Source organism: Nomascus leucogenys, chromosome 2 (genome assembly GCF_006542625.1).
Source record: "Nomascus leucogenys isolate Asia chromosome 2, Asia_NLE_v1, whole genome shotgun sequence".
NCBI classification, from domain to species: domain Eukaryota; kingdom Metazoa; phylum Chordata; class Mammalia; order Primates; family Hylobatidae; genus Nomascus; species Nomascus leucogenys.
This window is the reverse complement of record NC_044382.1, coordinates 45,098,200-45,126,096: the sequence shown is the minus strand read 5'-3', so window position 1 is coordinate 45,126,096 and position 27,897 is coordinate 45,098,200. Positions and strand designations below refer to the sequence as shown.

The 27,897-nt window shown below is 48.0% G+C and overlaps 1 protein-coding gene across 3 annotated transcripts in view; it reads right to left on the bottom strand.

Moving 5' to 3' along the window:
• Positions 1-27,324, bottom strand: part of FSTL4 (follistatin like 4) — a 420,631-nt gene extending 393,307 nt beyond the window's left edge. The window contains exons 1-2 of one of the 3 annotated variants that reach the window (XM_030829211.1): positions 27,085-27,324; positions 18,651-18,786 (exon numbers count right to left, since the gene is read on the bottom strand). In XM_030829211.1, the coding sequence (XP_030685071.1) occupies positions 18,651-18,776 (126 nt within the window). In that variant the 5' untranslated portion in view covers positions 18,777-18,786; positions 27,085-27,324. Of the gene's footprint in view, positions 1-18,650; positions 18,787-25,579; positions 25,859-26,386; positions 26,861-27,084 lie in introns of those variants that run through there. The other 2 variants (XM_030829231.1, XM_030829222.1) reach the window with 2 other exon arrangements.
• Positions 27,325-27,897: the final 573 nt, after the last annotated feature.

Below are 27,897 nucleotides of genomic sequence, written 5' to 3'. Positions count from 1 at the left end.
GCAGAGCTGCTTAACCACAAAAGCAATGGTCGTACTGGACTGTAACTACAAGAGGGGTGTCCATCTCCCCCAGGAGTCTCCTTCATCTCTTACTGCAGCACAGGGCCTGGCATAGCGTAGGCCCTAAACACATTCTATTGCTAGAATGAAATCAGATTATCCCAAGTTCTCCTGGTAAGAATATGGAGGTGAGTGCAGTTTCCCAATTGGCTCAGAACACACTGACTGTCACTGAAGCCTGACGTTCTATATTTTTCCTTTTGTAGGTAAAGTCTCTACAGAAACACAGGGACAGCCTGTGATGCGTTCCTCATTCTGAGACGCTTCATGTCTACCAGCTGTCGATCAAACAAGCTTCTTTCCTGCACTGACTTCATTCCAGCAGTCCATGATCCCTAAGAAAATCATGACAGTCTTGTGAGTGTCTGGGGGAGGAGAGAGGACAGCAAGGACAAGTGGCTCTTGGGAGGAAAGGGGGCAGGAGTTCATGTTTAAATTATTTATTACACCCTCCAGGAACCATCCAATAAATGATACAACTTAACATCCACCTGTTTAACATGATATTCCAATCTGCTACTTTTCTTTCTGCCAACTGCAAGCTCAAGATGAGGTTTAGAATAACCTGTGCCTAGAAAATTAAGACAAAAAAGGAAGAAAGTGTGCCCTCCAGTACAGTCCTCATGTCTGAGTCTATTTTTCATTCTTTGTTTTGCACAGTTAGGGAGTCACAGATACAGACGGTCTGACATAAAGATGCAAAATGTGCCAGAGTCATGGTGGGGCCAGCAGTGATTGATCGCGCTGGAGCTTCTGAGAAGGTGAGCAAGCTGGGAAAGGGCCGGCTGGGGGCAGGACTGGGTGCAAGTGGTGTCTGATTGGGATAAGCTGAAAACACCCAAAGTGGCCAATGCTTAAGGTCAGGCACACCCTCTTCTCCAAAGGGACACTTGAAGACCCCTTAATTCCAGACTTACAATCAGAAACTGTCATCTGACACAGCAATAGGTCGTCCCCTCCCCTTGGATCTTCCTGCTAGCTAGTGTTCCCTCTGTCCTCCTGAGCGTCTCCTCTGCCCCCTCTTCCCTTCCACTCCCATCCTCACAGCCTCTGTGGCTCAGCTTTGTGGATGCCTTCCCATCAGGTCCTAGCTTGCAATTCCCACCTCTTTGACCCTCCCCAAGACCCTCAGCCCCATCACCCAGGTCTCTCAGCAGAGCTCTTGATGGGCCTCCTGAGCAATTCATTTCATCATCTCTTCGTTTGTTCATGTGTTCACTCATTCAGTAGATATATATTGTCCTGGAGATGCAGCAGTGCCAAGACAGCCCCAGCCCCAGTCCTTATGAAGCTTAGGCTCTCACTGGAAGAGACAGGCAACAAACAAACAAACAAAGGAAATGTAGAGAATGTCTCATGCTAAGAAGTGCCATGGTGCAAAATGAAACAAGGAAGGGGGATAGACTGCCACAGGGGAAAGGCTTTGCTGTGTTAGATCAGGCGGTCAGGCCGTGCCCCTCCTGGGGGCTGGTACTGGAGTAGGTCTCTACTTCAATACCCAATCTGAGCACATTTGTCTGCTCAGGACTGTTCAATCCCTCCTGCCTACTAGGTGAGCCTCTCTCTTCACTGTCATCTCCCTACTTTGTAGCTGTGGCACCAGCAGTAAGAACTAGCAGGGGAAGCAGCGGAGGTCCTAGGGATGGCAGCAGCATCCCAGTAGCAGCTTCCATTTGCTAAGCAATTACCCACGCCAGGCTCCATGCTGAGCCCTCTCTACACCCGCCTCCTTCAATCTTCACAGCCCCCAGAGGAACTTCCGACTCCTACCCACATCCACAAACCTCCACCATGTGTGCCTTACTCAGGGTCTGGTGATTTTGGATTGCTGTCTGAATAAATCATTGGTTTGGGCTCCCACAGGCTTTTTGTACAGGGAGATAAATCCCCATACACACTTTGATTAGAAGGCACTTTCATTGTACCACTATAACACTTATATTAAAAATGGAACTTAAAGTAGTTTAAATTAAATGAGTTATATTTAATTAAAAAGCCTTTAAGGCACAATAAGACTGTTTTTCAATTTTCTTTTACAACAGAGTCAAAAGGAAGAAAGGCCCCCAGTAGTCAGCAGAGCTAGATTGGTGTTTACTTAGGACCTGGTCCATCTGAGAATCCCAAGGAAAATCCAGTTTTATTGCCTGTCCTCTTTCTGTTCCTTAGGTAGGATGCACCACGAGCTTCAGTTTCTTTGTCTGAAGAGGAGATTGAAAGGTGCTACCTATAAGATTGTCGTGAGAAAGGAATGAGGGAACATGCAGACAGCATGCAATGTCACTCCTCAAGTAGAGAAATACCTGCCCCACATGTGCCACGTCAGGAATCAGGCCAGCCTTAGCCACCCACACCTCCCAGGAGGGGCCTTGTGCCTGGGCAAAGGCACAGGGAAGCTTTGTCCCCTACAGCCTGAATCAGCTCTTTCCCTTGAGGAGTAGGTGCTGAGAAAGACAATGAGGACAGAAGTGGGCATTTTGCCTGCACTTCTCTCATAGGCTAACCCAGTTCTCAAATGGGGACATTTAAATAATCCAGAGTACAGGCCATACCCTAAACCAATTAAATCACAATCTCTGGGGATGGGACATAGCAATCAGTATTTTTTGAAGCCACCCCAGTGGTTCTGGTGGAAAAGTTTGGGAACCACTAGGTTAATCATGCATCTTAACACCTTACAAACTCTTGCCCCAGTGGGCCTGGCCAGTGCTGTGCACCATGGTGTCCAGCTGCCTCAGACAAACCTCTGCAGGTACCAGTGGGCTGGCAGGGTTCTCCACTGAGGGTGCCCTGCTACTCCCACATATGGGGAGGGGTGTCCCTTCATAACAGACGGTATCAGCTGGGTGTCACAGGGACCGAAACTACTGTAAACAGTGGTGCCAGCTTCTCCTTCCAGCAAGAGTCAGTGGAGCCAGAGGATGGCTTGGGCAGGCCCATGCTTGCCTTCCATGAGGACCGACGCCAGCTCAGTATCCAGAACTCACTGGATGCAGGTGGGAAGAGTAGGCTTGAGCAGCCAGGACTGAGAAGCCTCCTGGTGACACTGAGAATGGGGCCACTGGGCTTGCAATGCATGAGCCACAAAGGGGCTCACCTGCACCCCAGACCCCCGGCACTGGGTCACCATATGCATGGCATTAACCTCCAGGAGCTTCAGTTTCCTCATGTGCAAAATGAGATAGGGTAGTGTCTATGAGACTGCAGCGAGAGCTGAGAGAAGAGGGCAAAGAGCACTCAGTATCTGGTGGCTGCTGTCCACTTGCCAATTTCCACCCACAAACAGCATCCTGACTGTGTCCCCAGCAATCAGCATAGCACCCAGCCTGAAAGAAGTGCTCATCATTGTTTCTGAGATTCTGGAGTTGGGAGGGGTCCAATAGTTCTACTGTGGTCAGTAGGCAACAGCTGGAAGACACAGGATGGGGGAAAGGCATCTGTTGGTACAGTGTCAACCCATGGGCCATGGCCAACCCCTGTCAACACTGCTCCCTCACACCTCTTCTTCCTTACATGCTAGGCTGTCACCCATGACTTTCTCTCAGCCTTTGGGGCTGCCCATTAGCTCATTTGTTCCAACCCACATGAATGCCAGGATGCCTTCCACTTGGTCTTCTGCAGGTGTAGATACCTCATGTGTCCTAGGCCCTGTATGTGCCTGGGGTATCCCTGTCCTGCCCATAGAGATGCCCTCCTCTCCTCACTCATGGACAGCTCTGACCACTCACTAGCCATGGCCATCCCACAGCGCAGGGGTGCTCACCCACCTAGATGAAAGGGGCATACTCTGAAGGAGACACCACAGCTCAACCAATCTTTAGTAGTCAGTGTGCCTGGGGGTGCCTGACACTCCCACCTCTGAGGAGGAGGCTCTCCCTCCAAGGCAGCACCTCCAGCAGAAGCACATGAGCTTGCCTCTGGCCTCATCTCAGCAGCAGCCCCGCTGCTGTCTCCAGCAGCCAGTGGAAGAGTCAGCAAACACCAGCACATTCCCACTGGGTTTCCTGACCCTCCAAAAGCCCTTCACAGTAACCACAGTTGGTATCACAGTAACCAACTTGGCTACCAATGCTGGGAATCTTACCTCCTCCTTAAGATCAAGGCCCCAGAACCTTGCTTCTGAAAGGGAGACTGCTGTGGTCAACCCTTAGGAACTTCCCAAGGCCAATTCTTAAAAGCAGAAACAGAGACCACCAAATATCACACACTTAGTCCTCCACCCACAGACACTGCCCTCACTGTCCCATGTGAGGGCAGTAGCTGCCAAGTCCCCACTGGAATCCTGGAAGAAGTGCAAGCAAACAGCCAAAGGAATGTTAATATGTTAATTCTCAGAGGTTCAGTGGCTGCCTGATGGTGAAAGAAGAGAAATTGTTGGGGGAGGAGGGTGAATAGGGGCAGAACTCATCTCTCCCCACAGAAGGTCAAGAGGCCCCCCACAGCCCAGCCCCAGGAGACCACCTCAAACTCTGCTGCCCTCTAGGAGGAGGGGATGCCTCCTCTGACGTGACATTGTCTGCTTTGGCCTTCCAAAGTTCAATGTCATCAAATGTCCTTTCCCTCGACTCAAAAATATGTCCTTAGGCATAACAGCACAATACTGTGGTTAGGAATACATGCTAGATAGTCAGAAAGCCAGATGCAAACCCTGGCTCCACCACTTACTATATGGGAGATCTCAAACAGATCACTTATCTTGAAGCCTCAATTTCTACATGTGTAAAATAAACAAATTAATAGTACCTCATAGACTCTCTTTGAGAAGTCAATGAATTAATCCACTTAGTGCTTTGGCAAAATGAAAGCTGTTTATTAATTCTATCATTATCAATAGCTATGGAGTTAAAAGAAATTCATATTAGGAATGAGAATTCCTATTGGGAATCTCTTATTTATTTATTTATTTGAGACACAGTCTTGCTCTGTTGCTCTGTCACCAGGCTGGAGTGCAGTGGTGTGATCTTCCTCTTTATTCTTATAAGAGAAGGATAAGAGGAGCCATTCAGACTTCCAGCCCAGAGCTCCAGAGGACACCGCCCCCTTTCATCCTCACCCTAGAGATGTCCCTGGTTCCCTAGCCCTCTCTGACTCTTGGCTACACAGAAAGAGACATCACAACAAAAACCAAATTTTTAATGCAATAAGGCTTTGTATCTAGCTGGGCGCAAAGCTGAGATTCAGAACTGGGGAGGTGGGGAGTGCATCTATCCCATCTTGTCTTCCATGATGACAGGCCAAATTATCCCACAGCAGCTCAACTATTTTGCTTGCTGGATTTGGCAGGGTGGTGGACCTTCTAAGAGGTATCTGGTCAAGCCATGACTCCCCTCCCATGTAACCCCTCTTTCTTCCCAAAAATGATTCCAGCTAGACCTCAAAGCAGCTGCACTAAGGAGCTCCCTGCAGCCACAGGATATGTATCTCTGGAGTCACAGGGCCACAAATGAGCACCAAAGCCTGCTCCCCTTTAGTGAGTTTGATGGGTCAGGCGTGGACACAGGCTACGTTAGTCCACTTTGTGCTGCTATAACAGAATACCTGAGACTGGCTACTTTATAATGAACAGAAATTTATTGGCTCACAGTTCTGGAGTCTGGGAAGTCCAAGATTGAGGGGCTGGCATTTGGCAAGGGCTTCCTTGCTGCATACTCCCATGGTGAAAGGTCAAAGACAGAGAGCAAGAGATCCAATTCCCAGTCTCAAGCCCTTCTATAATCGGCATTCCTGAGGGTGGAGCATGGAGCCTTCATGACCTAAACACCCCCATTAGGCACCATCACCCACCTTGTGGCACTGGAGATTAAGTTTCCAACACATGCTTTTTGGGGAACACATTCCAACCATAGTACCCCAGGAGCCAAGGGCACTGGCACCAGGATGGAGGGGAGGGCCAGGGTAGTGACTGGCAAAATGCAAGTTGGCCTGTGGAGGCCAAGCCTATTTTACAGCCTGTCTGCAGGGACATCCTAGGAATGGATAAGTTGGGCTTCTGAGCTGCCCAGCCACAGACAGGCCGGGTTGGTGAGGTAGGGTATGGCGAGGGTGCTGACAAGACAGGGAGAGGAAGGCAGGCAAGCAAAGCAGGGGAGCAAAGATTTAACAGCACAAGGCAGGCCTTACTGCCAGGGCCAACCCCTGCTCTGAAGATCCAAAAATGCAACTCCATAAAATGCCCCATGTTTAAACAAACTTGGCTCACATTTCTCTGTGTGCTTGCTGAGAGGTTTGAGGCTGGTTCTGCAGCCTCACCAACTGTCCTCCACCCACAATAACCTCCTGCCACTCCTTCACAAAAGCCACCCAGTGCTGCACCCACACCCTCCCCTCAGAGCCCCTGGAGGCCCCCTCATCCACTGGGACCTGCCTCCTGGCCACAGGCAAATGGACCTGGGAAGATATTTCCCCAAGCTGAGCCAATAAGGCTCTGCCCCTTGAGAACCTGAGGACACAGACAGAACTCAAATGAGACAGTCTGGGGCCCAGAGCTGCAGCAAGGGCTACACTCAGCTCTCTGGAAAGACCAGTCTCTGGAGAGAACAGGCAGAGGAGGGAGAAATGGAGAAGGGAGACAGTATGGCTCAGAAGGGAGTTGGGAGACAGACTGCCAATGCCTCTAAGCCTGAGCCCATGAAGGCATCCTGCCATTGGCTTTGGGAGAAGGTCTGGGGCCTCATGACAACCCTTCTTTGTACATGAGCATGTTAGCAGGTGATTCTGCTCCTGGCCACCAAAGGGTCCCTGATGAATCCCCTGGTCCACAGACCCAGATACCCACCTTAACCAATCTCTTCCGTTTTCCCTTCCTGATGGATATGGCCCTATTCCACCCTACACCTAGACTCAGAGGATTACTCCTCCTTAAATACTCTAATACTCTGCCCACCCAGATCCTGGTCTTCCTCTCCAAGTACCTCCACCTCCAAGAGGTCCTTCCCAATCCCACCTTCCACCCAGCGCATTTCTGTGCTAAATTCTCAAGTCACCCACGGTTTGGCCTGTGCTGCTAACTAAATACGCTTTGTGCTGCATTCACTGCTCACCACGTGCTCACCACATTCTTCAGGCTGTTTGTGATTATTCTTTCTTCTTTCTCATAATCCCATGGCGAGATATCAGATAAGAATTTCTTGTACAGTGCAGTTCATGATCATCTTTACTTGTAACACAAGAACAGTCACTTTGAATAAATTCAGATTTAAATTATATATACTGCTCTCATCTGGAATGGATAATGAATCACAGATAATTTTGTTCTAGTCAGCATGGTCATAAAAGTGTTTTTGTTCCTAAGAATTGCTGGACAACTGGTGCTATGGTTTGGATGTTTGTCCCCCGCCAAACCTAATGCCAAAATTTGACCCTCAATGTTGGGGGTGAGGCCTAATGGGAGGTGTCTGAGTCATAGAGTTGGATCCCTTAGGAGTGGCTTGGTGCCATCCTTGCAGCAATGAGTGAGTCCTACCCTACTAGTTCCCAAGAGAGCTGGCTTTTAAATAGAGCCTGGGGCCTCTCACTCCCACCTTGCTTGCTCTCTTACCGTGTGATCTCTACACACACCCATGCCCTTTCACCTTCTACCAGGAGCGGAAGCTTCCTGAGGTCTCACCAGAAGCAGATTCTGGGGCCATGCTTCTTGTACAGCCTGCAGAGCCATGAGTCAAATAAACTCACTTTCTTTATAAATTACCAGACTCAGCTATTCCTTTATAGCAACACTAAATGGGCTAAGACAACTGGCCACAATCAATTGGACCAGGAAGGATACCTGGACCAAGGTGCAACTCTACAGCAAGGAATAAGACCATCGGGGTGGTAGTGTCACATGCTGCAGTACCCTAAGCAAGATGAAGGGCGACAGAGGAAGCTGGGAGTCTCTAAGTGTCACCCACATAGGATAGACACAGTGCTGAATGTGGCAGCCCTGTGGGTGTCCAGAACCTCAACAGCCCCTTTCTTCACCCTCTTTCAACACCATCCCTGGCCCTGAAACTTGTCCACCAGTAATAATGAGCACCCACATCCTCTACACTGCCAGCCCAAGTCCTCTGAGGGGAGCTTAGGCGTCACTGGGCCAACAAGAACACACCCGTATCAGGTGGAACCACTTCAGGGGAGAGGTCCCAGAGTGGTACAGGCTCTGGTGGATAAGTTTTGGGAGGGAGTGTTGAAGGACCGTAAAGGAAGGGGCTGGTGGAGGTTCTGGACACCAGAGGGCTGCTGCATTCAGCACTATGTCCATCCTAGGCAGGTGACACCTAGAGACTTCTGGCTTCCTCCAGCCCCCAACCCGCACTCTTAAGGCCTTTAGAACAGCTGAGCCAGGGGCCAGGACAAACCCGTGATACCAGATCTGCTATCAGCCACATGCACCTGGGCAGGGAATGTCTGGACTATGAGCACAAGTGTCCAGCCCTGGGATCAGGCATGGGGAATCCGGGAGGCAGATGGACTTCTTTCTTTATTAAGATGTACTTCTTTCTAATAAAGATGTACTTCCTTCTTTATTACTCAATAAATATGCCCGCTTTTCTTTAGGCTAAAGTTGAGAACTTAATTTCCACATTATATACAGACTAGAAAAAGATCATTAACTAATATAGGTGTTTAATTCCTTCTGCTAACTTGGAATCCATTCTGAAGCAGCTGATTGCTCCTACCTCCCACCCCCATCCCAGTGGCCCTCAAGCCTCAAGGATAGAATCACAAATCCCATTTCTCTTCAACCACTTAGCCAGCCTTAGTACAGGGCCAGGCACACAGCTAGGTGCTCAGTGGATGTCTGTTGATTACTAAGATTTAAGTCAACCAGATGTCCCGATTGGCCAAGCCAGCCCAGGGCTCAGAGACCCTCTAGGTAGAGATAAGAGAAAGTCAAATGGGAATTTATGCTTCAGCACACAAAGATATGATCCTAAGCCATACTGCCAGGCATGAACACTCAAGCATGAAGCAGAGAAGCCTACTTTGTTTTTGTTGAGATAGTCTCACTCTGTTGCCCAGGCTGGAGTGCAGTGGTATAATCTTGGCTCACTGCAACCTCCGCCTCCTGGGTTCAAGCGATTCTCCTGCCTCAGCCTCCCAAGTAGCTGGGATTACAGGTGTGTGCCACCATGCCCAGCTAATTTTTTTGTATTTTTGGTAGAGACCGGGTTTCGACATGTCGGCCAGGCTGGTCTCAGACTCCTGACCTCAGGTGATCTGACTGCCTTGACCTCCCAAAGTGTTGGGATAACAGGCATGAGCTACTGCACCCGGCCAGAAGCCTGCTCTTCACTCTTCAAATGCTAATATGAGAACAGCAGTAACAACCAAACAGAAAATAGCAGAGGAGGAAGAGGAGGCACCATGGGGCATATTTTAGAGCCACTCTAATTAGGGTATCTGCCTGGCAGGCCTCTCTCGTTTGACACCTCCCGGTATCCCCACATGAAAGCCTACTTACCTCGAATGGACACTCAAAATGTGGCATCAGCAGAACCAACAGAAACTTGATGTCTTTTCTATAGAGACCAAAGTTTTCAAGGATGTTTTAAATGCAAGGCCAGAAAGGGAAATAAATGGAAAAAGAGTTCTGTTCTCTTTACTTAGAGAGCAAGCTTTAAATGATAGCAGAGCTCAAACAAGCTTTCAGTTCAATTGTCCTAAGACTGGCATTAAGGAAAGCCATCAAGAGTCTTATACCTACTTAATGACATTTTAAAAGAGTAGTTCTGCTCCTTTCTGCCCTCTGTGAGGATGGCTGGCAACCACCTACCCCGGAGCCACAGACTATTTCTACTGACCCTGAAAATTCTAAGCACAAACAAAGCATCCTGCATTTGTTTGACTTTACATTTCACTCTCTGGATTCACGGTTTTGGCAAGGGTCTGGCTGCCTGCCAGTGATGCTGGCCTCTGCAGAGGAAACAGTCAGAGCCAAGCAGGCCCTCAAAGCCATTCTAGGAAGGGGATGGCAACTGAGTCAGGGTCTTACCTGTTCCTATGCACATCCCATACGACTCTCTGAAGCCTCTCCTGGTTCAAGAAGAAAGTTAGGAAGATTTGAAACTGATGGGATTCTACCAGATGTGGAAGCCAAAGGCAGTTGAGTGAGTGACTATCTCCTGGGATTTCTTATGTAAGGAGTCCCAAAACTCAAGACACCTTGTCAAACCCCATATGATGACAAAATGAATAGTAAAAGATGGCTGACTCATTCACTTATTCAACAAATATCTGAACATCCTGCTGTGTGCCAGGCTTTCTGGACACTGAGGATATGGGGCCCAGTCCCAAGATATTTACCACTCCACTGGAAAGAGGACCCTCCCACCCCGAGGGCTGCCTTGCTATGTGATATGTGGCCATGGCCAGCAGTGACAAGAACTGCAGCAGCTGAAGTTGACATATCAGGCTGTGGCTCAGGAAGGGCGCACAGTCTTCTTGACAGCCACTGACTGAGGTTCTGGGATGACAAACACGAAACCACAGTTCTGTCTACTGTGTTCTGTGGAGACAATCTGTGCCAGGCACCTCTCGTACCATCTTAGTGCTCATGACAACCCTGAAAATGGTATTGTTATATTGCCTGCATTTCACTCGTGGCAAACCTAAAGGCTGGAGAGGGCGATTCCCTTAGCTCCAAAGCTGGCTAGGGAAGAAACAGATTTTAGGCCCTGGGCCCTCTGAGTTGAGGGTGCACTTGAAGCAAAGGCAGGGCCGGGGATGCCTTAGGCAGCAGCACAGGCAGCAGGCAAAGTGATTCAGCCCCAACAGGAAAAACCAATTACGGGGTTTTAAAACAACAAACATCCTAGAGGAGAAAGTAGCAACATAAAACACACAAGGTGAGAGTTAACAGGGTTCCACGGAGGGGGAGGAGGACAGCAGCCATTTCTCCCTGGAGCCTAGAGAGCCGTGCACATCAGCCTGCCTGCACCAGGAGCTAGCCCTGCCACCAGCCAAGCGGGCCACCAGAAGCACTGAGGACTTTCAGCCTGAGCAGGGGAAGAGGCGTCCTCTGAAAAAGCAGGCCATGCTTCAGGGGCCCGGGCCCCTGGCTGGGGCTGAAGCCTGGGTTGTGTGGAGGCGTCTGTCACCTCTGAGGCTAGGCCAACTCCCTCACAGGTGGTGAGGCGCTTCTGTCAGCTGCATCACAGGCTCGCTGGTGGTCTCACTAATTCTCTGGAAAGGGCTTTTGCAAGAAATAGAATATGACTTCCATTCTCAACTCTCAAAAAGAAAAATACACACAGTTTTCAATCTAGATCCCAAATAACACGAAACCTTAACCTTCAAAGTATTTTAACAAAATCAACAATGGCAGCTTCCGTCTCCAGCTAAGCCCTCCAGAAGGGTTTCGATTTGCACCCGAGGCCCTCTTGGAACAAAGGAAGAAAAGCCAAGGGCTCAGTGTCTAGACACAGCATCAAGCAGGTAGACAGGTGCTACCTTAGCCCGGTCCCACCGACCAAGGGAAGACAATGCTCTCAGAGTCTCCTGACCAACGCCAGCACCAGCACCAGCTTTCCCAACCCCAACCCCTGTGCAAGATCAAACTGAAACTCACCCTGTGATTGAAGGAAGACCTCAGCTCCGCAGGCCACTCACACTCTTTCTTCACCTCTGCCAAGAGCACACACTCCTGGTAGGAGTAAAACAAGGCTGATTTTTATTAGGAGGAAAGAAATTGGGTTTCTCTTGTTCCAGACCTTCCTGACTGAAGGGAATGCCCCAAAGAATGGCTACCCATCAAGAGAGAGGCGAGGCTGGTGGACAGATGGCTTCTCAGCCACCTGGCCACACTTCCTCCCCCCAACACCAATGTGCCAGCACCCACCACAGTGTCCTCAGTGTCGCCTGCTCAGAGCACTGGGCCCGTATCCTCCCACATCCTCCATGTCTAGATCCAGTATGCTCCAGCTCCCAGGTGGCTGGTGACAAGACAAAGCCCAGGAGCCAGTGGCAGAGACCACAGCCATGGAGGCAGAAGGACAATGGCTCTGGCTTGGCAGGCCTGAAGAGTAGAGCCCACTCAGTGGGCCTTGTTAGAGCCTGCCTGACACAAGGACGACATTTGCTTCCATCCAAATGGGAAGCAAGAGCAATAACCCACAGGGTGTAGGGGATAAATCAAGCAGATGATTGGGACTTGGCAGATCTGTGCTGCCAACTCCCCGAAAAATGGAAATTGGAGCCCCATTTACAATGCACGGCCTGATGTCCTCATTACAAGGGTGGGAAGTTTCCTACAGGAGTATAGATTATTTAGCAACAGAGGAATAAATAAAGTAGTTAGATGAGTAAATGCTAAATTAAGAGAAAGAAAAATAATGGGTTTCTGTGAACTCATAAATGCTCATTTTCCTGGGTCACAGAACTTTTCAGGGCCAATTAAAATTCTGTCAACTATGATCTCAAAACACTAAAGAGGCACACAGTGCACTAACTGGTACAGTGTGGAAGGGCTGGCTGGGAGCAGTGGAGAAGACACAAAGAACAAAGACAGTGACTTTCCCTGTTCAAGGATAAAGAGAAAAACAAGACTCCAAAACAGCGCACCAACGCAGCAATGCTCATCCCCAAAACAGGCTGGCTGGCCCTAGGGACAGAGACTGGATAGGACACCAGTAGGGGAGCCATGGTGGTGGCGAGAAGTGAGTGCGTTGTTGGTCCTTGGAGCAGGGGGTGTGGGCTAAGCCTCAGCATTTAAAATCACCTCTCTCAGAATTTAAAACCACCTACAGACAAGCCAGGGAGGAACCATGGGTTCCGAGAGCGAGAGTTACCTGTACAGCTGCTTGAAAACAGGTGCAAATGACCCTAGAACCAAGGTTGTTTAAGTTCATCTTTCCCATCACCTACCTGCCCACTAAGCTAGTCTCATCAAGCTATTTTCCAGCATGACTGCAGCCTGCCCATTTCTCTCCTTTTCCTGACTGTCGTCAGCATCATGTCAGCAAGAACTAAAAAAAGGCCAGGGTCAGTCCAACTGGGATTCTCCTTGCGTGTGTGCATGGGAGGAGGCAGGGGGCTCCTCTAAGGCTTTTCTGCCCAGTGTCCCCCAGGATCTGAAGTATCAGCATCACCTGGAGCTCAGAATCTTGGGACCCACCTCAGATTTGCTGCATCAGAATCTGCATTTTAACAAGATCCCAGACCGTTCACAAGCACACTGCATCTCAAGAGGTACTGGCGCAGGTTACAGCACACCCTATTCTGTAATTGGGAATGGGTTCATCCCAATGCCCGAGAGCTTGGGAGGTTCTGCCACCATAATTGGCCTTGAAAATTATGAATGTACTGATAACATCTATAGGTTGGAGGTTGTGCCCTCCCAGTTTTACCTGAAAAACCAATATCCACATCCTCTGACTCAGAATAATCAGCAGAAAGCCTTGGCTAAGTGTTAGGGACCCAGAGAAGTGGCCCCCATGTCAACCAGCACCACACCTGCAGAGGAAGTTCTGGATCCTTCTGAAAGGGGCGCGTGGTTCAGTTATCCCAGGGCTCCACGGCCCTGGGGAGAAGACCATTCTCACCTCTTGCTGAGAGACCTTGCCCAGGGTCTCATCTTCTTTGAAAGCAAGTCAAGTACTAGAATTTGCAATGGTGAGTATCACAAGGGTGATGCAGCAGAAAAGCCATGAGAGAGGCACACATACTGCAGGTGAGGCTTAAGAAAATGCGAACGTCCAGCTTGGACCTCCGTTGGTTCACAGGGAAGAGGGAGTTCCTTTTATGTATGTCCACAAACCAGCTGAGGGCCAGGATGAGTAAAAACACCAATGGGCAGATCTCAAGCCCTATAGATGATCAGCTGTTCTTCCCCAGTAATCAATCAAAGAGCACAGTCAGGGTTATGGGTGGTGGGGAGAATTTTATCAGAAAGGGTGGTTGGGGGTAAGGGGCACTAGTGTTAAGACAACGGATACATAAGAACATTGAAAGTGTTTTGTAAATATCAGTGCTCAGTCTTAGCAGCCCAAGTACTACTGAATGCCCAGCCAAGGCAGAACGAAGCCACGGAGCATCTAGGGACTCTGCAATTTGAGGTTGCCATGCCTCGCGGGGACAGGAGTGCCATGCCTGCCGTCAACACTTGTAGCAAGCGGAAGGGGCCAGTCAGTCAGGGTAGGATCATTGCTGTCTTAGGCTGATCCCTGAGGTTAAGGAGGCGGGGAATCATGTTTAAGTTAGCTGACACCATTCCACATATTTCTTCTGCAAAAACTTTACTTTGAGAGAATTTGCAAATACTGAAAACCCATGGCGTCTGAGCTCAAAACCTATCTCTGGTCTATAAGCACTGAGGCATGTGAGGTGACAATTTAAGAAGGAATCAATATTAACACATACAGGTATGTAGTACGTGACTATGTACATGCCATGGGTAAGAGTCATTTAGAAAAAGTTCAGTAAAATGCACGAAAGACATGTAAGACCGTGTAACACCCACCATTCAATCTCAGAGCCCAGAAAATGGGTGAGATGCTGGTGCTGGAACACGACACCCAGGTCCCAAAAGTGGGAGGCTCCCACCATAGCACCCAGGCCCCAAAAATGGGGTGGCTCCAATGGCAGCACCCAAGCCCCAAAAGGGGAGGCTCCCGCCATGGCACCAAGGCTGCAAAAGTGGGGGGCTGCCACTGCAGCAGCCGGGTCCCAAAAGTGGGGGGCTCCCACAAATGCCTATTTCTCAAAAGCAGGTCTGCTCTCTGGAGGCTCTTACCATATCACTTCTCAGCCCTTCCTGGTTCCTTGGTTTCCCCCCCAAATACAAAATTCTACCAATATTGATTTTACTACTATATTTATCTTGACCAGCGTACAGACAGTCCCTGACTTAGGTTTGGTTTGACTTAGGATTTTTCAATGTGAGGATAGTATGAAAATGATACACATTCAGTAGAAATCGTACTTTTAAGTGCCCATACAACCCTTCTGTTTGTCATTTTCAGTACAGTATTCAATAAATTACATAAGATATTCAACATTTTATTATAAAATAGGCTTTGTGTTAGATGATTTTGCCCCAAGTGTAGACTAATGTCAGTGTTCTGAGCATGCTGAAGGTAGGCCAGACTAGGCTACGATGTTTGGTAGGATAGGTGTATGAAATACATTTTCGACCTATGATATTTTCAACTTACAGTGGGTTTATTTGGATGTAACCCCATCGTAAGTCAAAGAGCATCTGTGTAGGATAAAGGGGGGTGGATATAACAACATTTTATTATTTCAATAAATTGTAACTCTCAGAATTGTTTCCTCTGAATTCAGAATTCCATTAGTATTCTAGGGCACGTTCTGCCACTCCACTCTTATGAAAGAGGCACTCCACCCAGCTGTATTTCTTTTTATCTATGTCTGTAAAATGGTAAACTCCTTGAAGCTATTTCCACTGCAGTCTTTGTACATATAACAATAATTTTAACACCTGCTATAATTGCTTTAAAAATATGTGCACACACGCACGTTGGTCATTTAATTCTTATTTACCCTTAGGTCATTCAAGTAACTGGTATAATAACTTTAAAGGTAAATCAAATCTTATTAACGCTTTCTAAGTACTTTAAAAATCTTAAGTCAATGAGTATTTGTGTGAAGTACTACTACCAGGAAGAAATACACAGAAACATTTTAATATCTGGTTCCTGAAAAAGGTTTTTCACTTATTTAGAGTCTCAGGAAACTCTGCTGGTTTTGATTCTTCCAGGAAATAAGACTGTCTGCGGAAACTGCTAGAGGAGTTTAATATGGTTTGGACTGTGAGTTATCGATACATTAATAGCTACAGTTCAAATAAGAAACTACCCAGAAACTATAACACACAAGGACTATCTTGGATGTTAGGATGCAAGCCTGCCTGGCCTGCAGGCTGCTCACAAATTTGCTGGGGAAAACCATCCACGTCCCCACTGGGAGTGAACCTGCTGTGCAGGGAGGTACGCCCTGCGCTGAAATACCTGATGGTCCGGTCTGAATTTTGGAAGCACCAGAGTGACTTTATGACCAGGACCATAGGTCACATAAATATCAATTGGCTTAAAAATGCATTGAACCTCTATTTTGCTTATAAAATTATTAGACACTGTAAGGAAGATAAATAAGATAGGCTCCCTCCGTATGCTAACGTAAAAATAAAAGAGTAAGAAAACAAAAAGAGAGAGGAAGGACTAAGAGTTTAGAAAAAGAGACCAAGAGTGGTCAAAGAAGGTTCTAAAGAAAAACTAAGAACCAGAGCTGGGCCCTGAAGGAGGAGGAGAGTCAGGTGTAGAAAGGAGAGACAGAAAAAAGAGACAACACGCCCCACAGGAGGCCCCTGGTGAGCAGGGGCATGGGGGTGCATGGAGGGATGCACAGAGTGTGAGCAAGGGCTGCAAACAAACCCATTAAAATAAATGTTCCGCTCTCTGTTTTCTTTTTTTTCCTTTGAGTTTTTTCTCTTTTTTTTTTTTTTTTTCTCAGACATGGTCTCACTCTGTCACCCAGGCTAGAGAGCAGTGGCGCAATCATGGCTTGTTGCAGCCTTGACTTCCCCAGGCTCACGTGATACTGCCACCTCAGCCTCTCGAGTAGCTGGGACTACAGGAGTGCACTACCACACCCACCTAATTTTTGTATTTTTAGTGGAGACAGGGTTCTGCTATGTTGCCCAGGCTGGTCTTGAACTCCTGGGCTCAAGTGATCTGCCCACCTCGGCCTCTCAAACTGCTTGGATTATTAAGTGTGAGCCACCGTACCTGGCAGTGTTCTGTTCTCTGCAGCTAAACATTTAACCTAGGCCATCCTATACCTTAGGCCCATTCCCATTATCATCTCATTTAATCACTGATAGAAACAGTTTCAATGATTAGAAGTTATAACACTGCAAAAACAAAAGCTATAGCAAAAAACTGTATATATGATCAATAGGGCAATAGTTCTTGTGGTGCAGAATCTACACAGTCATCACTTCCCTTTCCTGAAGCAGCAACATTCCTGGACTTGGAAGACAAAAGCTACCCTGGAGCAGGGGTTGCAGGGGAGCAAAACAATAACCCCCAAAAAGCGTTATGTCCTCCCAATGACCAGCATCTGCTCCTTCTTGTTTGCACACAAAGAATTAGGGTGTTAACAGCTAAGATAAAGAGGCCCTGGGTTGATATTAACTTACCTTCAATTTACCTCCAGCTAAATCCCACCTTAATTGACTTGATACTTTTATTTGAAATAAGTGGTTTAAAACAGTGGGCCGATGAGCCCCAGTAGTAAGAAGACTAAGCTTACCTGTGTGTTTGTCTGTTTGCTTTGCTATTAAATATTCAACAATATATGTGTAGGATTTAAGTGATCATTTTCTCTTCGTATGGATATAAGCGTACTGATAAAGCTGTTCCCATAAGGGAAATGCTGTTCTCACCAGCAAGCCAGCCTCCAGACTCTTTCAAAACAGCATTAAGTTGCGTCCTTCATGGATTTAGATGGCAGAGATAGCGTTTCTGTTTAATCGTCTGCTCACCACAAAAGGAAGGCACACTAACTTCAGCAGGAAAAGTGTACATTAAATTACTTCTGAAGCTCCCCAAAGATTAAGGCTGGTAGGTTTGGGATTGCATTGCAATTAAGTAATAATGAAAGAGAAATCATGTCTTTTGATCAAATAATGCATTAATCCTACCCTACACTGAGTAACCTTATTCACTCTCTGGGAATGTTGACTTTTTGAGGTAATTTTTATTTCTCATTCCGCAGGACAGGAAACAGGGACAGAGAAAAAGAGAACAGCAGGCATCAAGGAAGCCAATGGGAGGAAAAGTGCCCTGGAAAGCCCCCTATTAGGAATTAGTATTCATCACAGCATAGAGAAAATCCCAGGTGGTTTTAATGGAAGGGTGTAGTCATTTCTTAAGGGTCAGCACACACGAAGCATTTTCTGCAGAAAAATTCATTTTGCCTATGAACCCCAAATTCATGGGACCTACTACCTTGGGCAGGGCCAGGTTGCAGTTTATGAATCCTCTTTACTACGTAAGACCAGGGTTCACTAAGCAATTAGCAGAACATCCAGACTCTCCAGGGAGGTATTTGAGAACAAGTTTTTCAAGCACTTTAGAAGCATTTATATATACCTAACATGCCATTAATCATTCTTATCTGTTCATTAAAGCACTCTCCCTTAGGACCTCCACTTGCCAGTTCTTTCTCAGCCTCGTGCTTTTTATCTATATACCTGAAAAGTAGTCCATTTCTTTTCAAATATATTTTATAATTAAAATACCTCATTAATTCACATGGGTGTGCTCCACCAATTACTCTGCATTTTCAGAGTTTTATTAAATATACCGAAAGGCCATTCTCCTGAGGGTCTTTGTAGAGACTAACCATGCAACTCAAGCTTGGTTTTGGAATACATTTTCAGCATCTGAGAGGTTTTAGAGCCGTTACTCACGTCGTGTTATCAACCTCTTGTCCGTATCCACACATGTTGCCTTCCTCTGTCCCCACCAAAAAGGAAGTGCAATTTTAATTCACTTTGTGATCTAACTGATCTAAACTAAAGGTGAAATCAGATACTGTAACATCAGAAAGCAATCAGTTTGAAATGTTATGTCAGCGGGGATTTGATATACCTCTGCCTGTGACTCCCCCACACCCACATCCGGGCCTCTGCTGGTTCCTGGGTCCGTCCATCCCAGCACGGCTGGCAGGGAGGCTCCAAGCAGTGTGAGATGCAGCCAAAAGCCTCCTGGTTTCATTTTGATGAGTCTGTTGAAGAAATGACAAATGCTGAGAATAAAACATTGCGAGATGGATATAGTAAGTCACAGTGAGTTAGTATGTGTTCCCCAGAATCAGATAAACCTGGGTTTAAATCCTGGCACCAAACTTCTGTTCTACCTTGGAGAAGTTATATTACTTCTGAGCCTTAGTTTACTTATTTCTAAAATGGCAATAATATGTACCTCGAAAGGCTTTTGTGAGGATTGAAGGAGTTAGTGTCAGGCATAGGGTAAGAACTCTATAAATGCTGTTGCGTGGAAACCCATTTGAAATGCCAACTACCGTTACATCTATAAGAACAAACCAGGGTGAGGCAGCTGGGTCACCTCTATTAGGCTGTCATATAGCCACGCCTTAGTTTCCTGAGAAAGCATTTGGGGCTAGGCACACAATTAGTGCTCGAGAAATTATGATTATGGCTGGGCGCGGTGGCTCACAACCTGTAATCCCAGCACTTTGGTAGGCCGAGACAGATGGATCACTTGAGGTCAGGAGTTTGAGACAAGTCAGTCTGGCCAACAGGGTGAAACCCGCTCTCTACTAAACATACAAAAATTAGCAGGGCGTGGTAGCGGGCGCCTGTAATTCCAGCTACTCAGGAGGCTGGGGCAGGAGAATCGCTTGAACTCGGGAGCAGAGGTTGCAGTGAGCCGAGATCATACCTCTGCTGTGAGACTCTGTCTCAAAAAAAAGACATGATGATTAAGAATTATGTTACATCTCTGGCACCTCATTTGTAGCCGACACCTCAGTTTATAAGACAGTGAGCTTCAAAATGGCATCATAATGTCTAATATCTTAGTTTCAAGACCAACCATTTTTGTAGCAGAATCCAAGCATCCAATAATAACAGAATTTCAATAACCTTTAAGGTGTTTCCTGAGGCTTACTTGATAACATTATTGTATATAGTCCTAAAAGACAAGAAGTGAGCAATTCAGGGTAATCAAATAATCACATGGATGAAAAAACTAAGGATCAGCTACAACAAATATTCAAGTCCAAATCATGTGCTAAGCATTGTGCTGAGGAAATGAAGGCACAGACTATCTTACTTGTCCAATAAGCTGTACTTTTTTGGAAAAAGTTTTCCACTGTGAACACAGTCCAACCATAATTTCAGTATTCTGATTATGAAAAATAACCAGATACAGCTCATTATGCAGTTCTTAGAACTCTTACTCAAGGAACCTTTAGGGGTTATTGATTTCTGCTTGTACCACACAATTTAGTGCTTAATCACATATGGTCCACACTGCATCCTGATCTAGGCTGGTGAGTTAAAGACACCGGAGCTCCTTGGAGGCCAACACCCAGCATGAACTGGCCTAGGGCTGGTCCAGAACAGACATCCAATTAAGAAAGAAGTGGGTGCTTGAGGGACCTGGCAGTCCATCCCTGCTCACTGCCACAGGCAACAGCTTTGGAGCATCCCTACTTTAGACAACGGGGTGGAAGTTGTCACATAGTCACTAGTGCTGAGTCCAGGGCTGGCAAACAATTACACTCCTGCTACATTCCAGGTTTTGTTTGGCTGCCATCCACATCCAAATAGAGCTGCCTCTCCACATCTGCTTTATGTCTCCAGCTGGAGACAGAAATGCCCACAGGGAGGAGAAGTCAGACTCAAAATTGTGGGCCTATAGCACTGGCCTATGAAAAGGCAAGGTTATAAGGTATGACCGTCTTTGAAGAGAAGGTGTCTGCTTGTTTTAAAGAGTCCATAAGCTCCCACTCCTATATCTGTTTCTTCAGTCACTCATCTTTGACATCTGTTGACAAAGCTGAGCTACCGGGAAAAGAGTCTGGGTGGCCAGTAAATATAATCTGAAGGTTACAGTCTCACCATCAGCACCTGCCCCACACTCTGAAGAAGGCAGAGTTGAGTGGAATAGTGCCGCTTTAGCTGCCACCTGGGAGAGGACTGTGAGGACTGTGGGGACTGCGGCAGTCACGGCACCCCCTCCCCCACCCCCCAATGGCTTCTGCACACTTGATCCAGTGGTCTGGCTAGGGTGTGTGAAATCTCACAGGGAGAAAGAGCAGGAAAACAAAATCATATTCAGGACTAAGAGGGAATAAAAATGTCTTCCCCTAACTGCAACCTGTTTTTCTTGTTTTCTTGAGATGGAGTTTCACTCTTATAGCCTGGGCTAGAGTGCAATGGCGCGATCTCGGCTCACTGCAACCTCTGCCTCCTGGGTTCAAGTGATTCTCCTGCCTCAGCCTCCCGAGTAGCTGCGATGACAGGCATGTGCCACCATGCCCAGCTAATTTTGTATTTTTAATAGAGACTGGGTTTCTGCATGTTGGTCAGGCTGGTCTCGAACTCCCAACCTCAGGTGATTCACCTGCCTCGGCCTCCCAAAGTGCTGGTATTAAAGGAATGAGCCACCGTGCCCAGCTGCAACTCATTTTTCTAAAAATAAACAAGGTAACTCCCTATTCTCCATAAGTGATCCTCTTCCGAATGCAGAGCCACTTTCCAGAGACTGCAGAAAACAGCTAGTGGATTTTTGGAATTTTTCAAAACCAGCCATAGGAATTTAAGCTAGAACTAGAAAGACATTGCTTCTTACTCTCATTAATTTTGTCCTACTTATCTACTATCAAACATTGCTCACAGAGTCAACACACAGAGTAAGGTCTGTGTGTGTGTGTTTCTCCCCTTCCATGCCTCCTAGCTCACATAAACTAAAAACAGCAAGATAATCCAAATCTATTCTAGCTAATGTACAGATGTCAACTCCTGGAGTTATGAAATATACAAGCCACAGAATCTGGTATTTAACTTTTAATCTGCTTTGTAATTTAAGATCAATTATATTTTATGTTTTGGTACTAATGGGTAGCATTAAAATAAAATATATTCATTTCAACTGTGATTTTGGCAAGCACCAAATCAGTTCCTAAGAGGATGCACCAAGACTGCTGGTTTCTGGGTTGTGTTTCACGAGGCCCAAGATCCAAGCCTGGAGTTGCCACTGGTTTTATCTGGTTTGTGTTTATATTTCCTGTAAGATTTTATTTGGAAACAGGGAAACACGTGAACCAGGCCAACTACTGAAATACTTCTGGGCAGCTTGTTTGTAAAGTTTAGTTCAGTCTGTCTACCACTAGCTGTGATCTCATTTGCACTGTGGATGTGTTTTAGATGTCATTTTATACTTAACGGTGATTGACAATTCATTATATCTACAGCACCAACAGCCTGGAAATTTACAGCTCAAGTTTTATGACAGTTCAGTTCATAAAAAAGAATTAATATTGGGTCTAAATCAATTTTGATTATCTGTCTAATAATCAAATAGAGACTATCTATTTGGTTAACATTTATATAGCAATTACGATGTGTCAGGTACTGTTCTAAACACTTCACATGTATTAACTCATAACCCTCTTTTTTCTACTCCATGACGGGGGCAATGATTATCCCTCAATCAGATGACAGAGGAGATGGGGTCACAGAGAGGTTAAGGACTCTGCCAAGGCCATGTGGCAAACAAGTGGCAAAACTGAGATTCCAAGTCAGGCACGCAGACCCACGACATCTATTCTCTTAACTCCCACCTGCTGCTGCCTGTCTGTTTTGTTTTGTCCTGCCTGTTTTGTTTTGATAAACAGTTGTTTTTAGTATAATGGGGAAAATCTAGAGACAGTAAGATAGGAGGCCCTGGCCCCGAGACTCTCCTTTCCTCTGAAAGCTGCCAAGAGCTGCTCTCCTCCTCATGGCTCCAGCCAAGGGAAAAGAGCCAAGCTGCTCACCCTTAATTCTACCCCGGGATGAGGGCCCCTGGGCAGACTCTCCTCAGTCCTCACTGCTGCTCTATTTATGGACGAAGAAAAAATATGGTAGAAGGAAAGAAGGGAGGGAGGGAGGGAGGGGAACCATGAAAAGATGCACAGAATCCCAGGCAGATGCCCCTCAGCTCACGGAGAGTGCCAGCATCATAAGGCTAGTCACTCTGGAGAAGTAAATCTGTTAACAAATTAATTACTCCTCAAATTCAAATAGTCCTACTGGCCTTCAGATAAAGGTGGATGCAAGAATCTCCCCATTATAGAATTAAGAAGGTGCCATCCATAAGGTCACAAATCCCCTTTTTAACCTAGAGCTCCTTTTGAGATCAATTTAGATTAATAAGTTTCATTCAATCCTTGCTAAGTCCTAAGTATTAATTATAAATCTACCTAAGACTGTCCACATATAAAGAGGTGAGACTACCTTTTGTTCCAAACAAGTCATAAAGTACACTGACTTGAAACTTAAGCCATCTTGTTTGGAAGGGAGGTGTTTCATTGCTTCCCCTGTGGTTTCCTGCCTGAGCTCCTACAGACATTCCCCCAGTCAGGAGAACCTGGTGCTAACCTGGCTGCCACATAGATAGGACACCAGAAGACCAGAAGGTGGATGAATCCACCCAGGTTCAAGGACAAATCAGTGGCTAGGCCTAAACTGGAACCTAGGCATCCTGCCCTCGGGGCAACTGTTTGGTTCCTTATATTATGGCACACTTACATCCAGAGTGGGAGTTTGCATTCTCTGTTTAGATAGGCAGATTTTGCTTTTCTCAATGCTGAAGGACCTCCACTAGATTGTCTACCTTCTTGTGAAAACCACAGGATTTTCAGGTGTTCTAAAATAAGCTAATATCTGTGCTATTATTTATCTGTATTTAGAATTACAGAGGTACTACTGGTTAGTATGATGTAACATTCCAAATACTGTCTTGCTTTTTGAAGAAAGCTGAAAAAGCATGAAACAGGAATGCACATTGTTAGGGAGAAATAGGTATTCATATGAAAATACCAAAATCTGCCCCACGCAGAGAACACACACAGGCATGTAAGCTGTCTTTATTGACCAAGTTCACAGGCCAGAGAGAAGCAATCCCATTAAACTGGCAATGGGTTTAATACAAACTTCCCTTTCTATTCCAGGAACCAGCCCTGTTGGGAAGAATGGGAATTCTGGACCTCAGAGTTTCGGTGGCATTGTTCATCCATTCTCTCTCTCAGCCTCTCTCCCAGAACTTGGTAACTTTACCAGACTAGCCATTAAGGATTAGCCATACAGAAATGGCTTCTTTTTGTAACCAACAGGACCAGAAATTACAAAGATGACTTGGCAGAACTAAGCAATGCCACCCAGCCTTGAAGAGAACAGTCAGATTTGTGACCCTGAAACATCTGCATTCTCAACCTTTCCAAATGAAAAAGTGTCTGCCCTACACACTCTGTAGGTGTGTAGCATTTTATACATGGCATGTTGGCAATCAACATATAAAAATCAACTGGGATTCTGGAATTCCAAATACTGACTGAATACAACCTGGAATTCTCTTCTGCATGTCTGCTCAAATTTAAAAGGAAAAAAAAAGCCACATCAACCCCAACGTGAAACCAGGAGGCTGTATGGGAACCTCTCAAAGGCTTAGGACCCTAGTTTTGATATGTGAGTGTTTTAGAAAAAAAGAAAGTGTTACAGATTTCCTAAGACAGTCCCTAAAATACCAACCCAGGGAAATTAGGCATGGAAATACAGCAAGCTAACCTTGCAGCAAGCCCTAATGAAGTTAAATTGCATTTCCTATTAATTATCTACTCTATATCATTAGTTAATTCTTCCCCAACACTTGATAAATTAGATGCCTAAATTATTCTACGTGCCATGTAGAAATCTATGATATTCCTATTTACTATGAAGTTTAACACAGACACACATGTGACTTCCAATAACCTTTATCCTTCCAACTGAATCAGTTATACCTCTTAAGAACCACACTCTCTTGACTGCAGTTCTATTTTATTGGAAATTCCGTGCCTTATGTTATGCATTGAGATAGAAAATGTAAAGAAAGATGTGCTCTTGAAATATCGAATTGCATTAAGCTAGGAAGCACACAACTGACCACACATAAGCAACTCAAGAAAGTTGAGTTTGCAGAGAAACACTCAAACAAGGCAAGGTAGGAATTAAGGTAGTTTTATGAAATAATGACTACTCAATGCTAGTCTCTGAATATAGTGTTAAGTCAAACAAAAGATCATAAGGTGAAGGTCACATTTAAAAAGTCCTACAGCCCTTAGTAAAAGGAAAAAAAGTCTTCAGTGACTGACTGGTCATGGTGGAAAAATCCAACCTCCTCTTCCCTCACCCACCTCCAGGGCACAGCCAAAAGGATAAAAGTTCTCCTAATACCGAGAAAAACAAGCTGGCCCTTTTCCAGAAGAAAAAGAGCTTTCCTAGAATCAACAAAAATTTAGGATGATCATAAAATTCTAAGAGAGAAAATAGCACTAGGACAACTCTAACGAGCAATTTTAATACATTACATCAAAGTGGACTATTTTCTTATGTGAACTTTGGCTCAGTCTGAAGTCTTGGGAGAGGGTGGCACCTTTTTTTCCCAGGATGGGAGGGAAAAAGCGAACATTTAGCAGAGTATGGCAGAAATGGTCTAGTGATGCTGCAGTGCCTCCTTCTCACAACGCTAAGATGGGAAGCAGACACGTGCCCTGTAGGGCATCTGCTCATACGTCCGGCTTGAGCTCCTGCCTGAAAGTTGCTGTGGCTCTGGAGTCTCAGAAGCTGCATCACTCACACCTCTGACCATTCCCTTCCCAGGTGGACCACCCCCCCAACCAGACCCAGAGCCTGTCCTGGGGGCCAGAGGGGCAGGCACAGAAACTGGCGCCTGGCCCCCAGGATTAAGAAGACACTATTAAAAAGCATCGCTGGTTTCCCCTAAATTTGACAGTAGGAAAATAACAGGACTTTCAAGAAGAATCCTAGTCGCTCCCTGATCCGTCTTTTCCCCTCACAGATTGTGACACAGGCCCATTCCCGGTGAACATTTTGGCTGGCAGTTACTTCACCACGTATTGAAATTCTGTTTACGTTTGGCCCAGAGAACCTGGACGGATGTTTGTATCTTGGGGGCACCATCTAGTACAATTCCTGGTGCACAGGCTTGCAACAAATTTACGAAGGGAACAGACCAAGCTGCCGGCGCTGTTTTTCACTGGAGGAAAGCTCGGCGGAAGCGACACCTAGAGGGGAGCGGCGGGCTGTGGCCGCGCCATTCATCAGTGTCGGCAGCCCGCGGCCGCGAGCGAGTGCTGCTGGACAGCGCCCCGGCACCCGCTCTCGGGCTCTGACACCGACCTCGCCGGGCCCGCCCCGCTGACCCGCGCACTCCTAGTGCACTTGCCGCGCCTCCCGGAGGCTCGCCGCGCTCTGGAAACCAAGAAACCCCACTGCCTCGGTGGCTTTCCGCTTCCGCAAGAGTTGAGGGCACAAAGTCCTCAGGTGGCAGGCCTCGGGTTGGCGCCGCTTTGTCGGCTGCAGGGAGCCCCAAAGACTAGCGCCAGCTCGTCCCCAAACTCGAGGCGACACGCGCCGAAAGCAGAGGGCTGTTTCTGCCTCGTCCAGGTCCTACCTGAAACTCAGAACTCGTCTTTGCTTTGCGGGCGCAAAGAAGGCGGAGATCATCCACAGTGCAAGCTCTGTTAGGACCAAGCTCCCAGCCCGAACGCTGAACGCCCCCAACACACTGCTCCCTAGACACCTTCAAGCGGGTACCTCGGGCCGCTCGCTCTGGACCGCGGCCGGCTGCGCACAAGCAGCGCCGCAGGCTTCCTGGAGTCGGGTCGTGCCCGGATTCCTTCCTCCCCAGCCTCACACGCTGCGGACACCGGGGTAGCCAGGGCCAGGCGAAGCGCAGCGGGCCCTTTGGGCTGTAGCGAGGAGACGCAAGTTTCCCCACAAAGCCGCGGGGAGGAGGTACTGAGAAAGCCTGCCCCGCGCTCTAGTCCGGAGCCAAGGGCACCGGGTCCGGGCCGAGGGGCCGCGCTCGCCTGGCTCCGCCGGGGCCGCTCGGGGTCCTGAGCCCAAGAACGGCGCCTGCAAGGTTTCGGAGCCGGGCGCCAGCTACGGGCTCGGCCCGAGCGCTTCTGCGTGGCGCCCCGCGTGCCAACCGGGTCACTCCGGTCCCCACCGCAGACCCCGGCCAAGAACCTCGGCGTCCCAGCCTCTACCTCGAGTCCTGGCCTTGGCCGGGGAAGCCCTGCCGAGCCCTGGCCCGGCGGTCCCTTCCCCGCGAGCAAACTTGGCTTTCCCGGCGCGGGCAGTAAGGACAAGCAAGCGCCCGCGCCGGGCCCTGCAGCAAGATGCGGGGCCGCGGGCGCCAGGACCCCAGTGGGGTGCAGCGGGACCGGCTGGTGGCGGCGCCAGAGACATGGCACCCTCCCCGCGCCCGCTCCGGAGCTGCGCTCGCGTACCTGAGACGGCCGGGGCCGAGGGGAAGACCAGGTGGCCGGACTCGGGAGGGAGGGAGGGAGCGCCCCGTGGCGGCGGCGGCGACCCCGCCCCGCGTCCTTCGGCTGGTTTCTCGGGCTGTCGGCGGGTCCCGGGCTCGCTGGAGGCTGTTGAGGCTTCAGCTCCCTGAGCCGCCGCTGCCCGCTGCTGTGCCACCGCCGCCGCGGCTGCCCTATTTCTGCCGCCGGGACCGGAGCCCGTGACGTCACCCTCCGGGCCCCGCCTGCCCAATCGCCGCCACCTGTGCTCGCCGCCCGCCCGCCAGCCGGTCAGACCCGCGCGGCGGCCACGGCAGGTGCGCGGAGCCGGCGGGCGCGCACGCGGGGCGCGATGACTCGGGAGCGCTGGGGCCATCTAGGGCCCGGCGGGAGGAGGGCCAGCGTAGCGCTCCTGCCTCTGACTAGCGTGGAGCTCGGCAAGTGACATACCCTCTTCACCTCTGCTCTCCTCCAGGCTCCTTTACGGGCCAGGTTCCCCAAGGCTGTGCTCTCCAGGCGCACTGGGGGTCTCTGAATCCGCGGCCATTGCTCGTGGAGTCCAGGCGGGCCGGTACACCACAGCAGGAGAGCTGTCCCTGGGGACAAAGTGGGTGAAACCCCCCTGCCGTTGAGACCCAACAACCTGGGAAACAGCAAAGGTTTTCTTTCTCTTTTCTGGATCTTCCCTCTTCCAACTACAGAATCTTAAGACATTCTGGGCATACAGGGGCAATCCCAAGTAACATTTGCCTACCTGACCTAGCTGGGCCCAGAGGGTCCCTTCTCCCTTAGAACAAG